Source organism: Podarcis raffonei, chromosome W, assembly GCF_027172205.1.
Source record: "Podarcis raffonei isolate rPodRaf1 chromosome W, rPodRaf1.pri, whole genome shotgun sequence".
Classification (NCBI taxonomy): Eukaryota; Metazoa; Chordata; class Lepidosauria; order Squamata; family Lacertidae; genus Podarcis; species Podarcis raffonei.
The window spans coordinates 14586232-14600849 of NC_070620.1; the positions used below are offsets into that span (position 1 = coordinate 14586232).

Consider the following 14618-nt stretch of genomic DNA (forward strand, 5'->3'; position numbering starts at 1 on the left):
TGGGCTGCCTGCGGGTGCAAACCAAAGGCCCATCCATGCCACAACAGTGGACATGGCAGACTATTAAAGAGGTCCACAAGATTTATTGAACCACACAAATATTCAATACCTTAACATAGTCGGGAAAATATTACTTGTGAAGTAGAAGATGATCCAAGGATTGGTTTTGACCAATGACGGTGATACCAAGCCAATAAGCAAATATTCCCCTGAAGAAGACCTGTAGGGTCTCAAAGGTGTTGGGAACTTGGAATCGCTTTGTGGTTCAATGAAGATGGTAAACAGAACATTTAATATTCTGCCTTTCACTGGCAGAATATCAGGCTTTGTCGCTGCTCTATAATGGCAATCAGGCAGGTGCTAATGGGGTGCTCACAAGAATAGAAACTGTGGAATATTCTTCCTGCAGAGTTTTGCCCAGCTTCCTCTTTGCTGCCTTTTGAACCCAAAGCAAAAGTGTTTTTATTCAAGCAGTCTTTTCACGGTTTGTTCTGCTACTGTTTTTCCAAAAGGCTTTTCTTTACTATGCTCTTGATGTTTTTAAATGACTGCTTGCTTCAAGTGGATGGTTTTATCACAGGGTGCTCTTGTTTATTGCATTGTTACTGGTTTTCTGTCTGTAACCTATTCTTAGTATTTATTGCTACAGCATGATATAAATATTAAATACTAACACTGAAAATCACTGAATGGAAAGGAAAATGAGTTGTGAACAAAGAATAATGAGAAGAGGAGGAAAAGGGAGCTAAGGTCAGTAGCAGAGCATCTGCTTTGTACGGAGGGCCCAGGTTCAATCCTTGGCACCTCCAGGTAAGGCTGGGAGAGATCCCTGTCAGAAATCCTTGAGAACTACAGGGATGGGAAACCTGTAGCCCTTCAGACCTAATTGGACTCCAACAACTCCTGTCATACCTGACCAATAACAATAATATTGGCCAAGACGAGTGGGGCTGGTGGAATTTGGCCTCCAACAACATTGGAGGGACACAGGTTCCCTGCCACTGTTGCAGACAATACTGAGCTAGAAAGAACAATGGCTGACTCAGTAAAAGGCAGCATTCTATGTCAAAATTATTGAACAGAAAGGGATATAGCTCAGTGATAAAGCATCTGCCTTGTTTACATGAGACCCCAGGTTCAATCTTTGACTCTTTTCCCCAGCCCTCCCAGGAGATGCCTTAGAAATCCAAAGTTGGAAGGGAGCCTGAGGGTCATCTAGTCCAACCCCATGTGATGCAGGAATCACATCTAAAGAATCACTAACAGAGGGCCAGCCAACCTCTGTTCAAAAACCTCCAGTGCAGAAGAGTCCACCACCTCCAGTGGTAGTCTGTTCCACTGTCAAACAGCTCCTACCATCCTAAAATTCTTCTTAATGTTCAGTTGGAATCTTCTCTCTTGTAACTCCAGAGCAGGAGAAAACAAGCTTGCTCCATTTTCCATGTGGCAACCCTTCAGATATTTGAAGATGGCTATCACATCACCTCTCAGTCTTCTCTTCTCCAGGCTAAATATACCCAACTCGCTCAATCATCCATCATAAGGTCTGGTTTCCAGATCCTGTCAAAAATCCTGGCGAGCCCCTACCCCTCAGCACAGACAATATTGAACTACACGGACCTGTATAAGACAGCTTCCTGTGTTCCTAAACAAACAACAGGAAATGCACTGAATGGATGGATGAAAGATATGCGTGTGTGTGTCCCCACCCCCACCCCACCTCCCTATTAACAATTTGAGCCTCTTCTTTGTTAACAAGGGTCTTTGGCTATATATCACAGTTATTACTTGCGCGACTGAGGACTTCATGTGTGCAGAGATGGGATGGGGAAGTGCATAATAAACGAAAAACGTTCCTCATCTCACCTGCATCCCATGAAGACGTGGTTGGTCCAAGCATGAGACAGTGCCAGAAGCTTCTGGAAGGCGGCAGCGTCCGAGTAGCCCCGCAGGTTGCGGAGGAGGAACTGCCTGCGCAGAACCCAGTACCTGTCGTTCTCCTGCTTCTCGCGCCACTGCTCTAGATCGTGCTCCACAGCGGCGGCTGCAGCATCGGCAGTAGGCTGAGACGGCGGTGGCTGCTTCGTTTGGGAAGGAGGAGGCGGCGGCTGCGAGGATGGGAAATCCTCACCGGGTAGCGTCCACCCTCCGCTGGCCATGGGCTGGCCTTGTCGGGAGTAATGCCAAACGGACCCGGCTTGTGTGAGTGCCGAAGCTTAGCGGAGGGTCGTGGTAGGTAGGTAGAGGCAGGAAGGGGCTGCCTGACAGCCAGATCCGGATTTCCCTTGATCCGGATCCAGAAAGGAGGAAGAGCGGCAGCAGCTACACAAGGGCACAAATTTATCTGTTCACACGTGCAAGCGACTGCTTCCTTTTCTCCCTCAAGCCCCCCCCTCTCTCTCGTTTCTTTCTCGCGTATGCGCGCACCTAGTGCTCTTCTTTCATTGCTACAATGTAACTCCCGTCTCACACCCCCCCTCGCTTGTTACACTCGGCTCACGTGGGTGGAATAGAACGTCCAAGGCCCGCGAGATCTCCGGAGAGACAAAAAAAACGCGCGAGAGGGTCAACTGGGCGGCCCAATAAGTAGTAAAGCAGTTCAGCGGGTTAAAAGGGATGCTTCGCTCCTCACAGCGACACCTCGAGACGTGGAGGGCCCCAGGAGCGGAGCTCTCGGATTATGTGAAGGTGTAAAGAGTGCAGATACTGAGTGGCAGCCATAAGAGTTAAGACTCTAGGGCACAGGTCCAGAGACTCACTGAGCAGAATGAGCCCGAGGGCCCCCCCAATCCAGCACAGCTGCCTTGCCACATTTTGAAGTAAAGTTGGCACCTAAAAGGGTTGGAGGAAAGACCATGAAGTCCAGAAACTAAAATTGCTTATTACATTTCTATCCCACCTTTCAAGGTGGCATACATGGGTCTCTCCCCTCTCCGTTTTACCTTCACATTGGTATAAGAAAAAATGGGCTTGACTTTTAAAGTCCAACTTCCCATCAAGGGACCCAGTATCTCAGATCCTCCAAGTGTCCCTATTTCCTAGGGACAGTTCTAGATTTACAGAAGCCATCCTGGTTTCTGATTTGATCCCAGAATGTCAGGCTTTTCCTTAGGATGTCCCTGTTTTCCTTGGAGAAATGTTAGAGGGTACAGTGGTACCTCGCAAGACGAAAAACTCGCAAGACGAAAGGGTTTTTGGTTTTTTGAGTTGCTTCGCAAGACGATTTTCCCTATGGGCTTGCTTCGCAAGACGAAAACGTCTTGCAAGTTTGTTTCCTTTTTCTTAAAACCATTAATACAGTTGCGACTTGACTTCGAGGAGCAACTCATACCACGCGGTGTGGTAGCCTTTTTTGAGGTTTTTGACGACTTTGGTGATTTTTGAAGCTTTTCCAAAACTTTTCCGAAACCGTGCTTCGCAAGACGAAAAAATCGCAAGACGAAAAAACTCGCGGAACGAATTAATTTCGTCTTGCGAGGCACCACTGTATAGAGTTATGCAACCCCCAAGCATAGGCAGCCCTATATGGCAGTCACCCCCCAAACCCGGCCCTCCAGCTATTTTGGGACTACAACTCCCATCATCCCTTGCTAACAGGACCAGTGGTTAGGGATGATGGGAATTGTAGTCCCAAAACAACTGGAGGACCGAGTTTGGGGAAGCCAGCTATATGGGGAAGTTTTTAAATGTTTAATGTTTTATTATATTTTTATATATGTTGGAAGCCGTCCAGCATGGCTGGGGCAACCCAGTCAGATATGTTACCAGAAAATGGGGGGTGCCTTTTAACATCCCCCAAGTTCGTTATCTGTCAGAGAATAATGAGCTGAGGCAGGATCCAGCAAAAGCAAGGTACAGTATTGCACTGGCCCGAATATAAACCACCACCCCCATTCCAATTGTGAAAAGTTAAAGTGCGGCTTATATTCGTGACCTTACGGTATCGCTGCTGAAACAGCTGCCCACAAGGGCCTTCAGGGTGTGTGAGACAACTGCACCCATCCTGACTGTGTCTCCCAAGCTACCGTAAGGAAGGGGGAAGGGGGAGAGGCCTCTGGCAAAGCGACGCGGCTCCCCCCCCCCCCCCACCGGAAGCAGCCGGGGAGTGTGGGGCAACGGTGCGCAGCCCGCCCGCCCGCTGCTCCCCAGCCTCCCCCGGTGTCAGCTTGGGGAGGGAGTACTGGGAGACAGTAGTGTCAGGAGGCGGGCACACAGCACACTTGAAACAAGTGCTGGCTTGGGGAACGGGGCACCGAGTGCCAGCCACCCCTTGCCCCCGTTCAGGGTGGTAGTGTCGAGAGGCGGGCCGCACCCACAAATAAACCTTGAATTTTAAAGGTGCAGCTTATTTGCAGGTGCATCTTCTATTCGGGCCAATATGTATATCTTTATTTCCTGTTGCAACAGAGACCCCCCCCCCTTCCCATTTGCAAGGAGGTCAGGAACCCAGGACAAAGGAGTGTAGACCCTTTTAAAAACTTTTGGCTTTGCCCAACCACTTAGCCAAAGACTACCCAAAAAGCATCATACGTATGTCACAGAAGGAGGCGATTTCCCACAAAAATATGAGTCTGTGGCACCATCCATCCTCCAACAGCCTCCAGATACTCGCACAGAACATTTACTGGCTTCACTGGTTCTGATTTAAAGGAGAGGTAGAGCCTGGGTATCATATGCATACTGGTGAACACACAGCCCAAACCCCCTGATGACCTCTACCAGTGGCTTCATGTAAAAGAACATGGGGGAGAGGATGGAGCCCTGAGGCACCCACAAGTGAGAGCCCAGGGGTGTGAACACTCATCCCCCAACACCAGAAGGAAGAAGTGGAACTACTGCAAACAGTATATCCAGCTCCCAACTCCTCTAGACAGACCAGAAGGATACCATGGTCAATGGTATCAAAAGCAGCTGAGAGATCCAGCAGAACCAGGAAACAGCTTTGGCCTTTGTCCCTAGCCCTCCGGAGATCATCAACCAGCGCAACCAAGGCAGTTTCAGTCCCATAATGGGGTCTGAATTGTGATTGGAAGGGATCCAAATGGTCCACATGGGGTTGGGGGACTGAGGTAAGCGCACTATTCCTGTCAGCCCCAGAGAGCATGTGTGCATGTGTGGATGAAGGGAAAAGCCGTTGACCACACTGTCAGGCAGGCGCCGCTCAAGCAAAAACGTTCTTTTCCTCGCGTGAGGGAAGACGAGGTGGCAATGGCTATTTACCTTTCCATGGCTCGCACTGTGTAGCTAACGAGCGGCCTCCACAGCAGAGCACAGAACTGCTTCGGAGTGCAGCCACCCAGGCACTCCTCGCTTCCTCTGGAGGGGAGCACTGCCAATACAGACACGGGCAGGCGTCGCTCCCGAGGCACCTCCAAGCCCCTGCCGCTGCAACTGCCCTTCCTGAGGTCAGTCACCGGCAGCTGTTAGGATATTTCCGTTCCACCTTAAAAGGGAGCAGGATGTTTGTGTCACAGCCTGCGTATTTCCTGTTGCACAGGATGTTTCTGTTGTGTCTTTGCTTTCGTTTTCTTCTACTCTTCGTGCCTGAACGCTGAAGCAGGCGGTCATGTTTTTCTTTGTTCTGACCAACACTGAATAAACTTGTAAATATGCTCTCCTGCGTGCATCTTTTGCTGTGCATTATCTGCTGATAAGAGTGTGCATCAGTTCCAGAATGTGGGACTATTTCTGGAGCTCGTGTCGCTAATTGCTGATACTGCGTGTCTACGGGAGATCAATGGATCGTCCGGCAGCCGGCTTGGGGGCCATGATGGACTTTGTCTCCCTGGCAGTATCCCAACAGCAGCTTCATGATGGAAATCCAAACTCTGGCTCCTTTTCCCTCTTCCCCACCCCAGAAGAAAATATTGCTGCGCGTGCAACAGACAGAGAAGGGACTTGTCTCAAGCAGCCACCCACCTCACTTTTGACCCCCAAGCCTGGCTGAGTCACAAAAACCATCGCACGTGCACACTATGCTGGCTGCCTGGATTCTCAGACCATCCACAGGCCAGATCTAGAAGGCAAGTGGGCCTGATCTGGCCCATGGGCCTTAGTTAGCCGACGCATTCTCTGAGGTAACAGATTGGAATTGAGCCCATACAACTGGACTAAACAAAACTCTAGCACTCTCCTGCCCCATCCCTACTACCTTAGTAAAAGGTACCCCCTCCTATACTTCCTCCTAATAAGAGAAACATTTGAGGTCATTGGGGGAGAGTCAAAATGGCTTCAGGATTGCTCACCTATACCATTTCAGAATGTGGTTTGTGCCTGTGTACCCATCCTGTTCATTTTGAGCATTTATCCTATGATCTGACACCTTAGAATTTGGGGGGAGGGGAGCACACACAATGGCCATTCCCCTGGTAACAATCCTCCTTTGGGAGCATGGTTCTTCACAGGATAACCAGTGCCCCCACCACTAATAAACTTTTAGATGTCCCATTCGGTGACATCATACTCCCCTAAGTGCTGTAACTTTATGCATGTGGGGTGATGTCCTGGTGTGTGCATGTGAGTACGAAGAGGGCCTCAAACTGCAGGCTTCTGAGACTATTTGTTGTTGCACATGAGCTAACATTACACAATGGCATTATATAGAAATTAGCTGGGAGGAATAGATGAGCTCCCTCTTTCAAAACTGTAGTTTTATTTATCAGTTGTTAATGGCATCTTTCTTTTCCATTTCTTAATCTGAAGGTTTATGCTTTACACTCAGCAGGAAGGAGTATATTGACCATAAGCATTTTTCCAACTGACACAGGTGTTGACATGTCATGAGAGATGCCTTCACCTGGGCCTTTCTATGCAATTTTATTTGTATTTGTATTATCTTGGCTCTGGTCTTACACTTAAGGGTGGGTTGTTAGCTTGCTCTCCAAAAAGAATGCAAAAGGCTAAGTTGCACCTTGGGAACATTGTCCAATTTACAGGGGAGATCCAATTGAAATTTTATGTGACCCCATGGGTTTCAAAGTGTTGAAACATCATACTATGGGCCACCGTCCAAATTAGTTATTTTTACTATATAGGGCAAATACAGACTTACATATGTGCATGGATAATTTCCTGCTCAATCACAGCATACATACCTGTTGATCTGTTTTGCTGTGTTCCCGAGGCTTACTCTGGGTAAAAGAGAACATACACACTAGAATAACAAGTGTAGTGACAGGCGAAAACAAATAAATAATAAAATTACTAAGGAACCTGTTTAAACCTTTGGAAGGGATGAAGAGGATGTGGAACTCAATCCCACCCTCATATGTATGCAAGAATAATTGGGTACAAGTCAGTGTCCCCTTAAGTTTCAAGGTTAACTGGATGCTCTCAGGCAGAAACCAAAGACACACATATGGGTGTTCACCATACAACAAACATACAGACAATATATACTAATATATACACAAATAATTACACAAAAATGAAGAGACATTTGATCACCTCTTTTTGTGGGACTCTCGAACACATTTTAGGAACCTAGTCTATATTTCTAATCGTCCTAATGCGTTTCCCATACTAATAATTTGGGATCCAGTTATTTTGAAGCCATCTGTTGGAGCACTTTGTACTCCTGGTTTATAGTTCATAGCTTCTGAGTCTTATTGTCTCAGGTGGTGTCAAAAAGAGGGGGATATGTCCTTACAATTTGCCTCCTCCCTTTCCCCACCCCTCCGGTTCTTGATGGCAAGAAATTGTTGCAGTTTTTGGTGTCCCCTGGATGACAACAGCATTGCAGGACATGTGGGTTGTGTGTCAAGTGATGTGATTGGGGTGGGCTGTAGATCTTCTCCATCCTTTATGGCCTGCAGAAGGAAAACTGCTTTGGGTCTAGAAAGCACAAATAAGTAAGTGAGGGAGTAAAATCTAGGGAACTTTACAAATGTGTGTGAAGAGGAGGATATCTTTAATTTTTTCTTCTTGGCAAGCTGCCAACAATATGAAACTTAAGAATTTAGAGAATGTGGGAGCGGAAAGGAGGAGAAGAAGAGAGAAAGGACAGACAAAATGGAGATCCACAGGGCATGAGTCAGCTTCTTGACTGACATCAACAGAGGAAGCAGGAAGAGGAAACAAAGAGAACTGAGCTGGAATTGAACAGGAGAGGGCTGAGATTGCCAAGAAAGGGGAGTAACTGCATCGAGAGCCATCTGGTGGAGATAAGCGAAACTGCACTTTACAAGATCTCTCTCTGCCTACTTTAACCTTCAGAACTCCTCTATCTTACATTGATAAATCTTTCATGAATTGATTTTGTGCACAGACAAGTAATATTAATTTGTGACAGAGTTAATTGTGGGTAATATATTGAATATAATTGAAGCTCACAAATTAAAAATTTGGTACTAGGGTTAAAAACTGAAGCAAAGAAAGCAGGAAGAAGGTAAAGGAAAACAGAATAGGAATTGGAGGTTTTGGAAAAATAAGGAAATTATAGTAACAGAAATGAGAAAGCAAATAGGTGGGGCATGATAAAAATTAGTATGAAATATTTAAAAAACCAATTACTCTCAGGGAATAACCAATCGAAGGAAAATTCTAGATAATACAATAAAGACAAAAACAAGGTATAAAAATAAGTTATTGGAAAGCTTGAACATATGTGGCAAAGATAAAAAGAATCAATAAGGAACTCAAAATGACTACAAAATAATAATAATTACAAGCCACAATAGGACTGACATCTGCCTCTGGAACACAAGTTAGAAGAAAATCAATAGCAGAGGTAGACCCAAATGCTGACATTAAAGAATTGATATTAGGAATGAGAAAAGACTTAAGCGACAACATTAAAGCTCTGGATTAAAAATTAGACGCAATGGGGAAGAAAATAGAACAAAACTCCAAACTACTAATAGATCTCTCAGGTCAAATTAAAGACCTGACTGTTAAAAGTAAAGAGTTGGACAAATCTGTGCAGGAGCTTGGAAATGCACCACCGAGAGATGACATTGCATTTTAGGCGTCTACCAGAACACCAGGAGGAAAATATTGAAGAGAAGATTGTAAAAGATCTGGCAAACTGGTTAGGGCTTCAAGAAGATGACATTGCGCTGGACATAGACAAAGCATTGAGGGTTAAATCAAATCGTGCTAAGGCCAATAAGTGGCCGGGGGACTGTCTGGTATTTTAAAATTCCAGATTATTTAAAGACAAGATTCTGCAAAAAAGCAAAAAACAACAACAACCTGAGAATCGAAGAAAAGAATATTATCATACTGAAAGAAATACCAGCAAGATTGTTGAAGTAAAGAAACAACTATGAAGTACTAGCAGATGCGCTGAGAAACAATTCTATTGTGTATAGATGGGAATGGATGGCGGCTAACAGATTTAGGTTGAATCCTGACAAGACAGAAGTACTGTTTTTGGGGGACAGGAGGCGGGCAGGTGTGGAGGACTCCCTGGTCCTGAATGGGGTAACTGTACCCCTGAAGGACCAGATGTGCAGCCTGGGAGTCATTCTGGACTCACAGCTTTCCATGGTGGAGCAGGTCAATTCAGTGTCCAGGACAGCTGTTTACCAGCACCATCTGGTACGCAGGCTGAGACCCTCTCTGCCCACCAGAGTAGTGCATGCTCTGGTTATCTCTCGCTTTGACTACTGCAATGCACTCTATGTGGGGCTAACTTTGAAGGTGACCTGGAAACTACAACTAATCCAGAATGCGGCAGCAAACATAATGTTATGTCCAACATCTTGTGCCCATTTAATCATAGCAGATTTAACCGTTTCATCCTGAGTGTTCCATTTTAACAGCAAGTTATACATTCTTGAAAGTATCTTTATTTTGGGACCTAACAGTTCTGTTTCCAATTTTGATTTTTCCACCTGGAAGCCAATTTTTTTGTCCAAATTATAAACCTCTCTTATTTGATAGTAATGAAGCCAGTCTCGCACTTTGTCTTTTAATTTCTCAAAACTCTGCAATTTCAATTTGTCTCCTTCTTGCTCCAAGATTTCCCAATATTTCGGCTGGCTCCCAGTATGTTTCTGAGCACAATTCAAAGTGTTAGTGCTGACCTTTAAAGCCCTAAACGGCCTTGATCCAGTATACCTGAAGGAGTGTCTCCACTTCCATCGTTCTGTCCAGACACGGGTCCAACGCCGAGGGCCTTCTGGCGGTTCCCTCACTGCGAGAAGCCAAGTTACAGGGAACCAGGCAGAGGGCCTTATCAGTAGTGGCACCCGCCCTGTGGAATGCCCTCCCACCAGATGTCAAAGAGAACAACAACTACCAGACTTTTAGAAGACCTCTGAAGGCAGCCCTGTTTATGGAAGCTTTTAATGTTTGATAGACTCCTGTATTTTAATATTTTGTTGGAAGCTGCCCAGAGTGGCTGGGGAAACCCAGCCAGATGGGTGGGGTATAAATAAATTATTATTATTATTATTATTATTATTATTATTATTATTATTATTAATATATAATTCCCTGAGGGGATATCATTCACATTTAAGGAGAGAAGAAAGCAATTTAGGTCAGTGGAGGAGGCGAATAAGTTCTGGAGGAAGTACTGGAAGGCGCTGGGAGGGGAAAGTGTGCAGGAAATAGAGAAATAAAAAGAAGATCCTAGAAGGGATTAGGAAGAAATAGAAAGGAGAAATATAGAAGTAGAATAGAAAGAGATTTGTTTATTGGCATATTTACATTGTTGTGTATATGAAGAGTTTATAGAAAAAATAATTATGGATTTAAAACATTTCATGGAATGTAAATGGTTTGAATAATAAGTCAAAAAGAAATAGAATAGAGTACATACTAAGGGAAAAGAAGAAGAAGAAGAGTTTGGATTTGATATCCCACTTTTATCACTACCCTAAGGAGTCTCAAAGCAGCTAACATTCTCCTTTACCTTCCTCCCCCACAACAAACACTCTGTGAGGTGAGTGGGGCTGAGAGACTTCAAAGAAAAAGAAATGGAACATTACCTGTTTAGAAGAAACTCATGTTGCCAGGAAACATAAAAGGGTTCTGATCAATAAAAAATTAGGTGCAAACTTTATCTCGTCAGACATATCCAAAAAAAGAGGAATGGTAAGCTATGCCGATCCAAAATTAGATCCGAAATTATTATTTAAGGATGAAGAAAGTAGAATTATAGGAGTTCAGATAACATATGGTCAAATAGGTCTTTTCTGGCCCATAGAGACTATATAACAACTAATGCATCTAAAGCAGCCATCCAGATTAGAACTTTATATGCTAAGAATCAGGCTCAATCAGTGAAGATAGCTTTGAGACTCTTTCAAATGAAAGCCCTCCCCCTTCTTTTGGTGGGCATCTCTTTAGGCTCCCGTAGGGATTTTTTGAAACTGGATTCTATCCAAACGCGATTCCTTAGAGCCATCCTTAGGATTCCCCCCTCAGTAGCGGGTGCGGTTATGAGATTAGAGGTCGGCTGGCAAGCTCTACGGTATGTGGCCTTGAAGACGAAGCTCTGGCTATGGCTCAAGCTTTGTTTTAAACCAGTGGGTATTGCCCCCTTGATATTGAGGGACGATTTCCAATCATTGTGGGAAAGGGAGGTCATTAACGAGGTTCAATCCTGCGGATTGTCTCACCTTTACTTTGAGTCTATGACGTACAATCAAGCTAGAGCTGTGATCTCCCGGAGACTGAGTGACATTGCCAGACAAGAGGACATAGCCCAGGTAAAACCAGGGATGTTCCTAGGGGACCAGATTTATCGGACCATACCAGCCCCCTACCTTGCAGAAATCCACTATGTGGAATACCGCAGACTTCTTACAGCGGCTAGATTAAATGTCCTTGACTCTGCGATATTGTGGGGAAGGTACAGGGGAGTACCATATGCCCAGAGAACCTGTCATTGTGCCATGGGTGTGGTTGAGTCCACCGAACACATTCTCTTGACTTGCCCTTATGCAGAGCTTAGACAAAATTTTATAGACCCACTCCTATGTCAATTTAGCTTCCTACCCGGAGAAAACCAGGTTTTACACTTGCTGAATAATGTCACTAGAGCTATACCTTCCTTGGTGGCCAAATTTCTTTTTTTAGCTTTTAAGCATCGCAAGACTATAATTGACTGTATTGATATGGGGCTATCTGTTTAGCCCATTTTAGTGTTGGCTAAGTTCTAAAATCTTCCTGGATGTTTTAACTGTGTATTGACAAATGTACTTTTTTCTGACTGACGGTCGAATAAAAAAGGTTGAGATCACATATGAAAGAGAGAAAATGATTATAATAGGAATCTACGCTCCAAATGAAAGAAAGGCAGAATTTTATAAAATATTGAAGGAAAGAATGCTGAACTATAGCAATGAAAAGATAGTACTATTAGGCGACTTTAATGGGGTAAGATTTAAACACCCAAATGAGAAAGAATTCATGCACTTCTCAGATACAAAACAATCATCAGGGAGAATAGATGCAGTATGGATGTCAAGTAATTTAATATTGAAAACAAAAAAAAAAGAAATACAACCAAGACTAATCTTGTACCATAATTTTCAGGAACTTGCCTTCTCCAAGTGCCAGCATGCATTCTCCAAGTGCCAGCGAAACCTCAGAGGGAGAAGGGGGGCAGGCTTTCTTTCCACAGGGAGAGTGATGATAGCCCCTCTCGCTCAGGAATGCTAGCTGCAGATTCCCAAGATAACACAAGGCAGACAGAGTCTGAGTCGGCTCAAGAGGAGGAAGAAGGGGAGAGGGAAGCCCTCCCAGAATCCCCTCTCAGCCGACGCATGAGCAGACTCCAGGATTGACGCCAGCCCTGCAGGAGGTGGGGTCAGGGTTGGAAGATATCCTGTTGGAGAAGGAGGGGCTAGCCACTGGGTCTATCTGACTCTTCTGGGGAGGATTGACCGTGGGGACTCGGACTGAGCTACTGTGTAATTACCCAATAAATCCAAGAAGCTATAAACCTGCCGGCTTGCTGTGTATTGGTGTGAGAGAGGCATCATAAATCCTAATCCAGTTACCTTAGAATTGAGAAACAACAGAACAAGATGGAGATGGAGAATGAAGGAAGACATTTTGAATGATGAAAAAGTATTTTTAAAAGCACAAGAGACCTTAAAAGATTTTTCTGAAATAAACACTTTCAGGAAACCTTCATCAAGGTGATCTGGGATGCCAGCAAGGCTTTTATGCGAGGCTTCTGTATTCAACAAAATGCCATTCAGAAGAAAATTAGAGAAAATAAAATGGAACAAATTAGGAAAGAGGTAAGTATAAATGAAAAAGAACTATCAAAAACCCCAAAGAAGAAGACTGCAAAGCAAAATATTAAAATGTTGCAAACCCAATTTTCCACATTCTTAAATTATGAAATCGAAAATAAAATGAAATGGTTAAAACAAAAGAGTTTTCAATTTGCTAATAAACTGGGTAGAATGCTGGCTTGGCAACTAAAGAAGAAACAAAAAGAAAAGATAATAGAAAAACTTATAGAAGGGGGGAAAACAATTGACGAATCCGAGGAAAAAAATAAAAGTTTTACAAAATACTTTAAAGAGCTCTACCAATCAGGAAAGGAAGACAATGAGAAAATAGAAAGATATCGAAATCAAAGTAAATTCTCAAAAAACACAAATGATAAAATTGAACATTTAAATTCACCTATAACAATGATGGAGATTCATCAAGCAATAGCAAAGGCGAAGTTAGGAAAATCTCCAGGACTAGATGGACTGTCAGCAATCTACTATAAGGGAACAGACTTAACATCAGTCAAAAATTACAGATCAGTATCACTCCTGAACAATGATTACAAACTATTTGCAGATGTGATGGCAAATAGATTTAAAAAATATTGACTTTATCAATGAAGACCAAGCAGGGTTTTTACCAGGAAGACAGATGAGTAACAACATGAGAATAGTGATCAATATTATAGAATATTTAGAGATGAGACCAGATAAGCAAGCGGCTTTGATGTTCATAGATGCCGAAAAAGTGCTTGATAATGTTTCATGGTAATTTATGGAAAGAACTATAGAAGCAATGGGAGCAGGGGAAATATTTGGAAGGGGAATAAAAGCAATCTATAAGAACAAAGAAGACAGGAGTGCCTGGCGTGCTCTGGTCCATGGGGTCACGAAGAGTCAGACACGACTAAACGACTAAACAACAACAATAAGAACAAAAAAGCCAAATTAATCATAACTAATGAGTTAGAAATCCCCCATCTCTTCCTGATTCGTGAGTAGTGACAGATGCAATTTTAGGACACCCTGTGAGGTGGGGTGGTCTCTGGCTCACAAGCAGCTCTGTCTTTGCAGAGGAAGTAAAGATTTTTTTTTATGAAAAAGATGCCATTCACCAGGGGACAGCCCAAGTGCATCCCTGCTCATTTCCCTGGGACCGGATGTCCTTGTTGGGTCTCCTTAAACATGCATAAATCTGTGTTGAGTACAGGTGTGAGTGTCTAATGATGGCTCCAGAACAGGGACTACTAAGCTTTCCCAAAAGGAGATGCTTCAGTTGTTGCTGGCTTCAGGTTTCTTGCTCTTCTTATGCAACACTAGTTAAAGGCAAGTGACTGAAGGAAGCCAAGTTGGACACTCAAAATAATAATAATAATAATAATAATAATAATAATAATAATAATAATAATTTATTATTTGTACCCCGCCCATCTG

General features: G+C 43.9%; 1 protein-coding gene across 2 annotated transcripts in view; it reads right to left on the minus strand.

Moving 5' to 3' along the window:
- Window positions 1-2531, minus strand: part of LOC128405936 (NF-kappa-B-repressing factor-like) — a 38769-nt gene extending 36238 nt beyond the window's left edge. The window contains exon 1 of one of the 2 annotated variants that reach the window (XM_053372975.1): window positions 1867-2531. In XM_053372975.1, the coding sequence (XP_053228950.1) occupies window positions 1867-2159 (293 nt within the window). In that variant the 5' untranslated portion in view covers window positions 2160-2531. The remainder of the gene's footprint in view (window positions 1-1866) is intronic. The other variant, XM_053372977.1, reaches the window with a different exon arrangement.
- Window positions 2532-14618: the final 12087 nt, after the last annotated feature.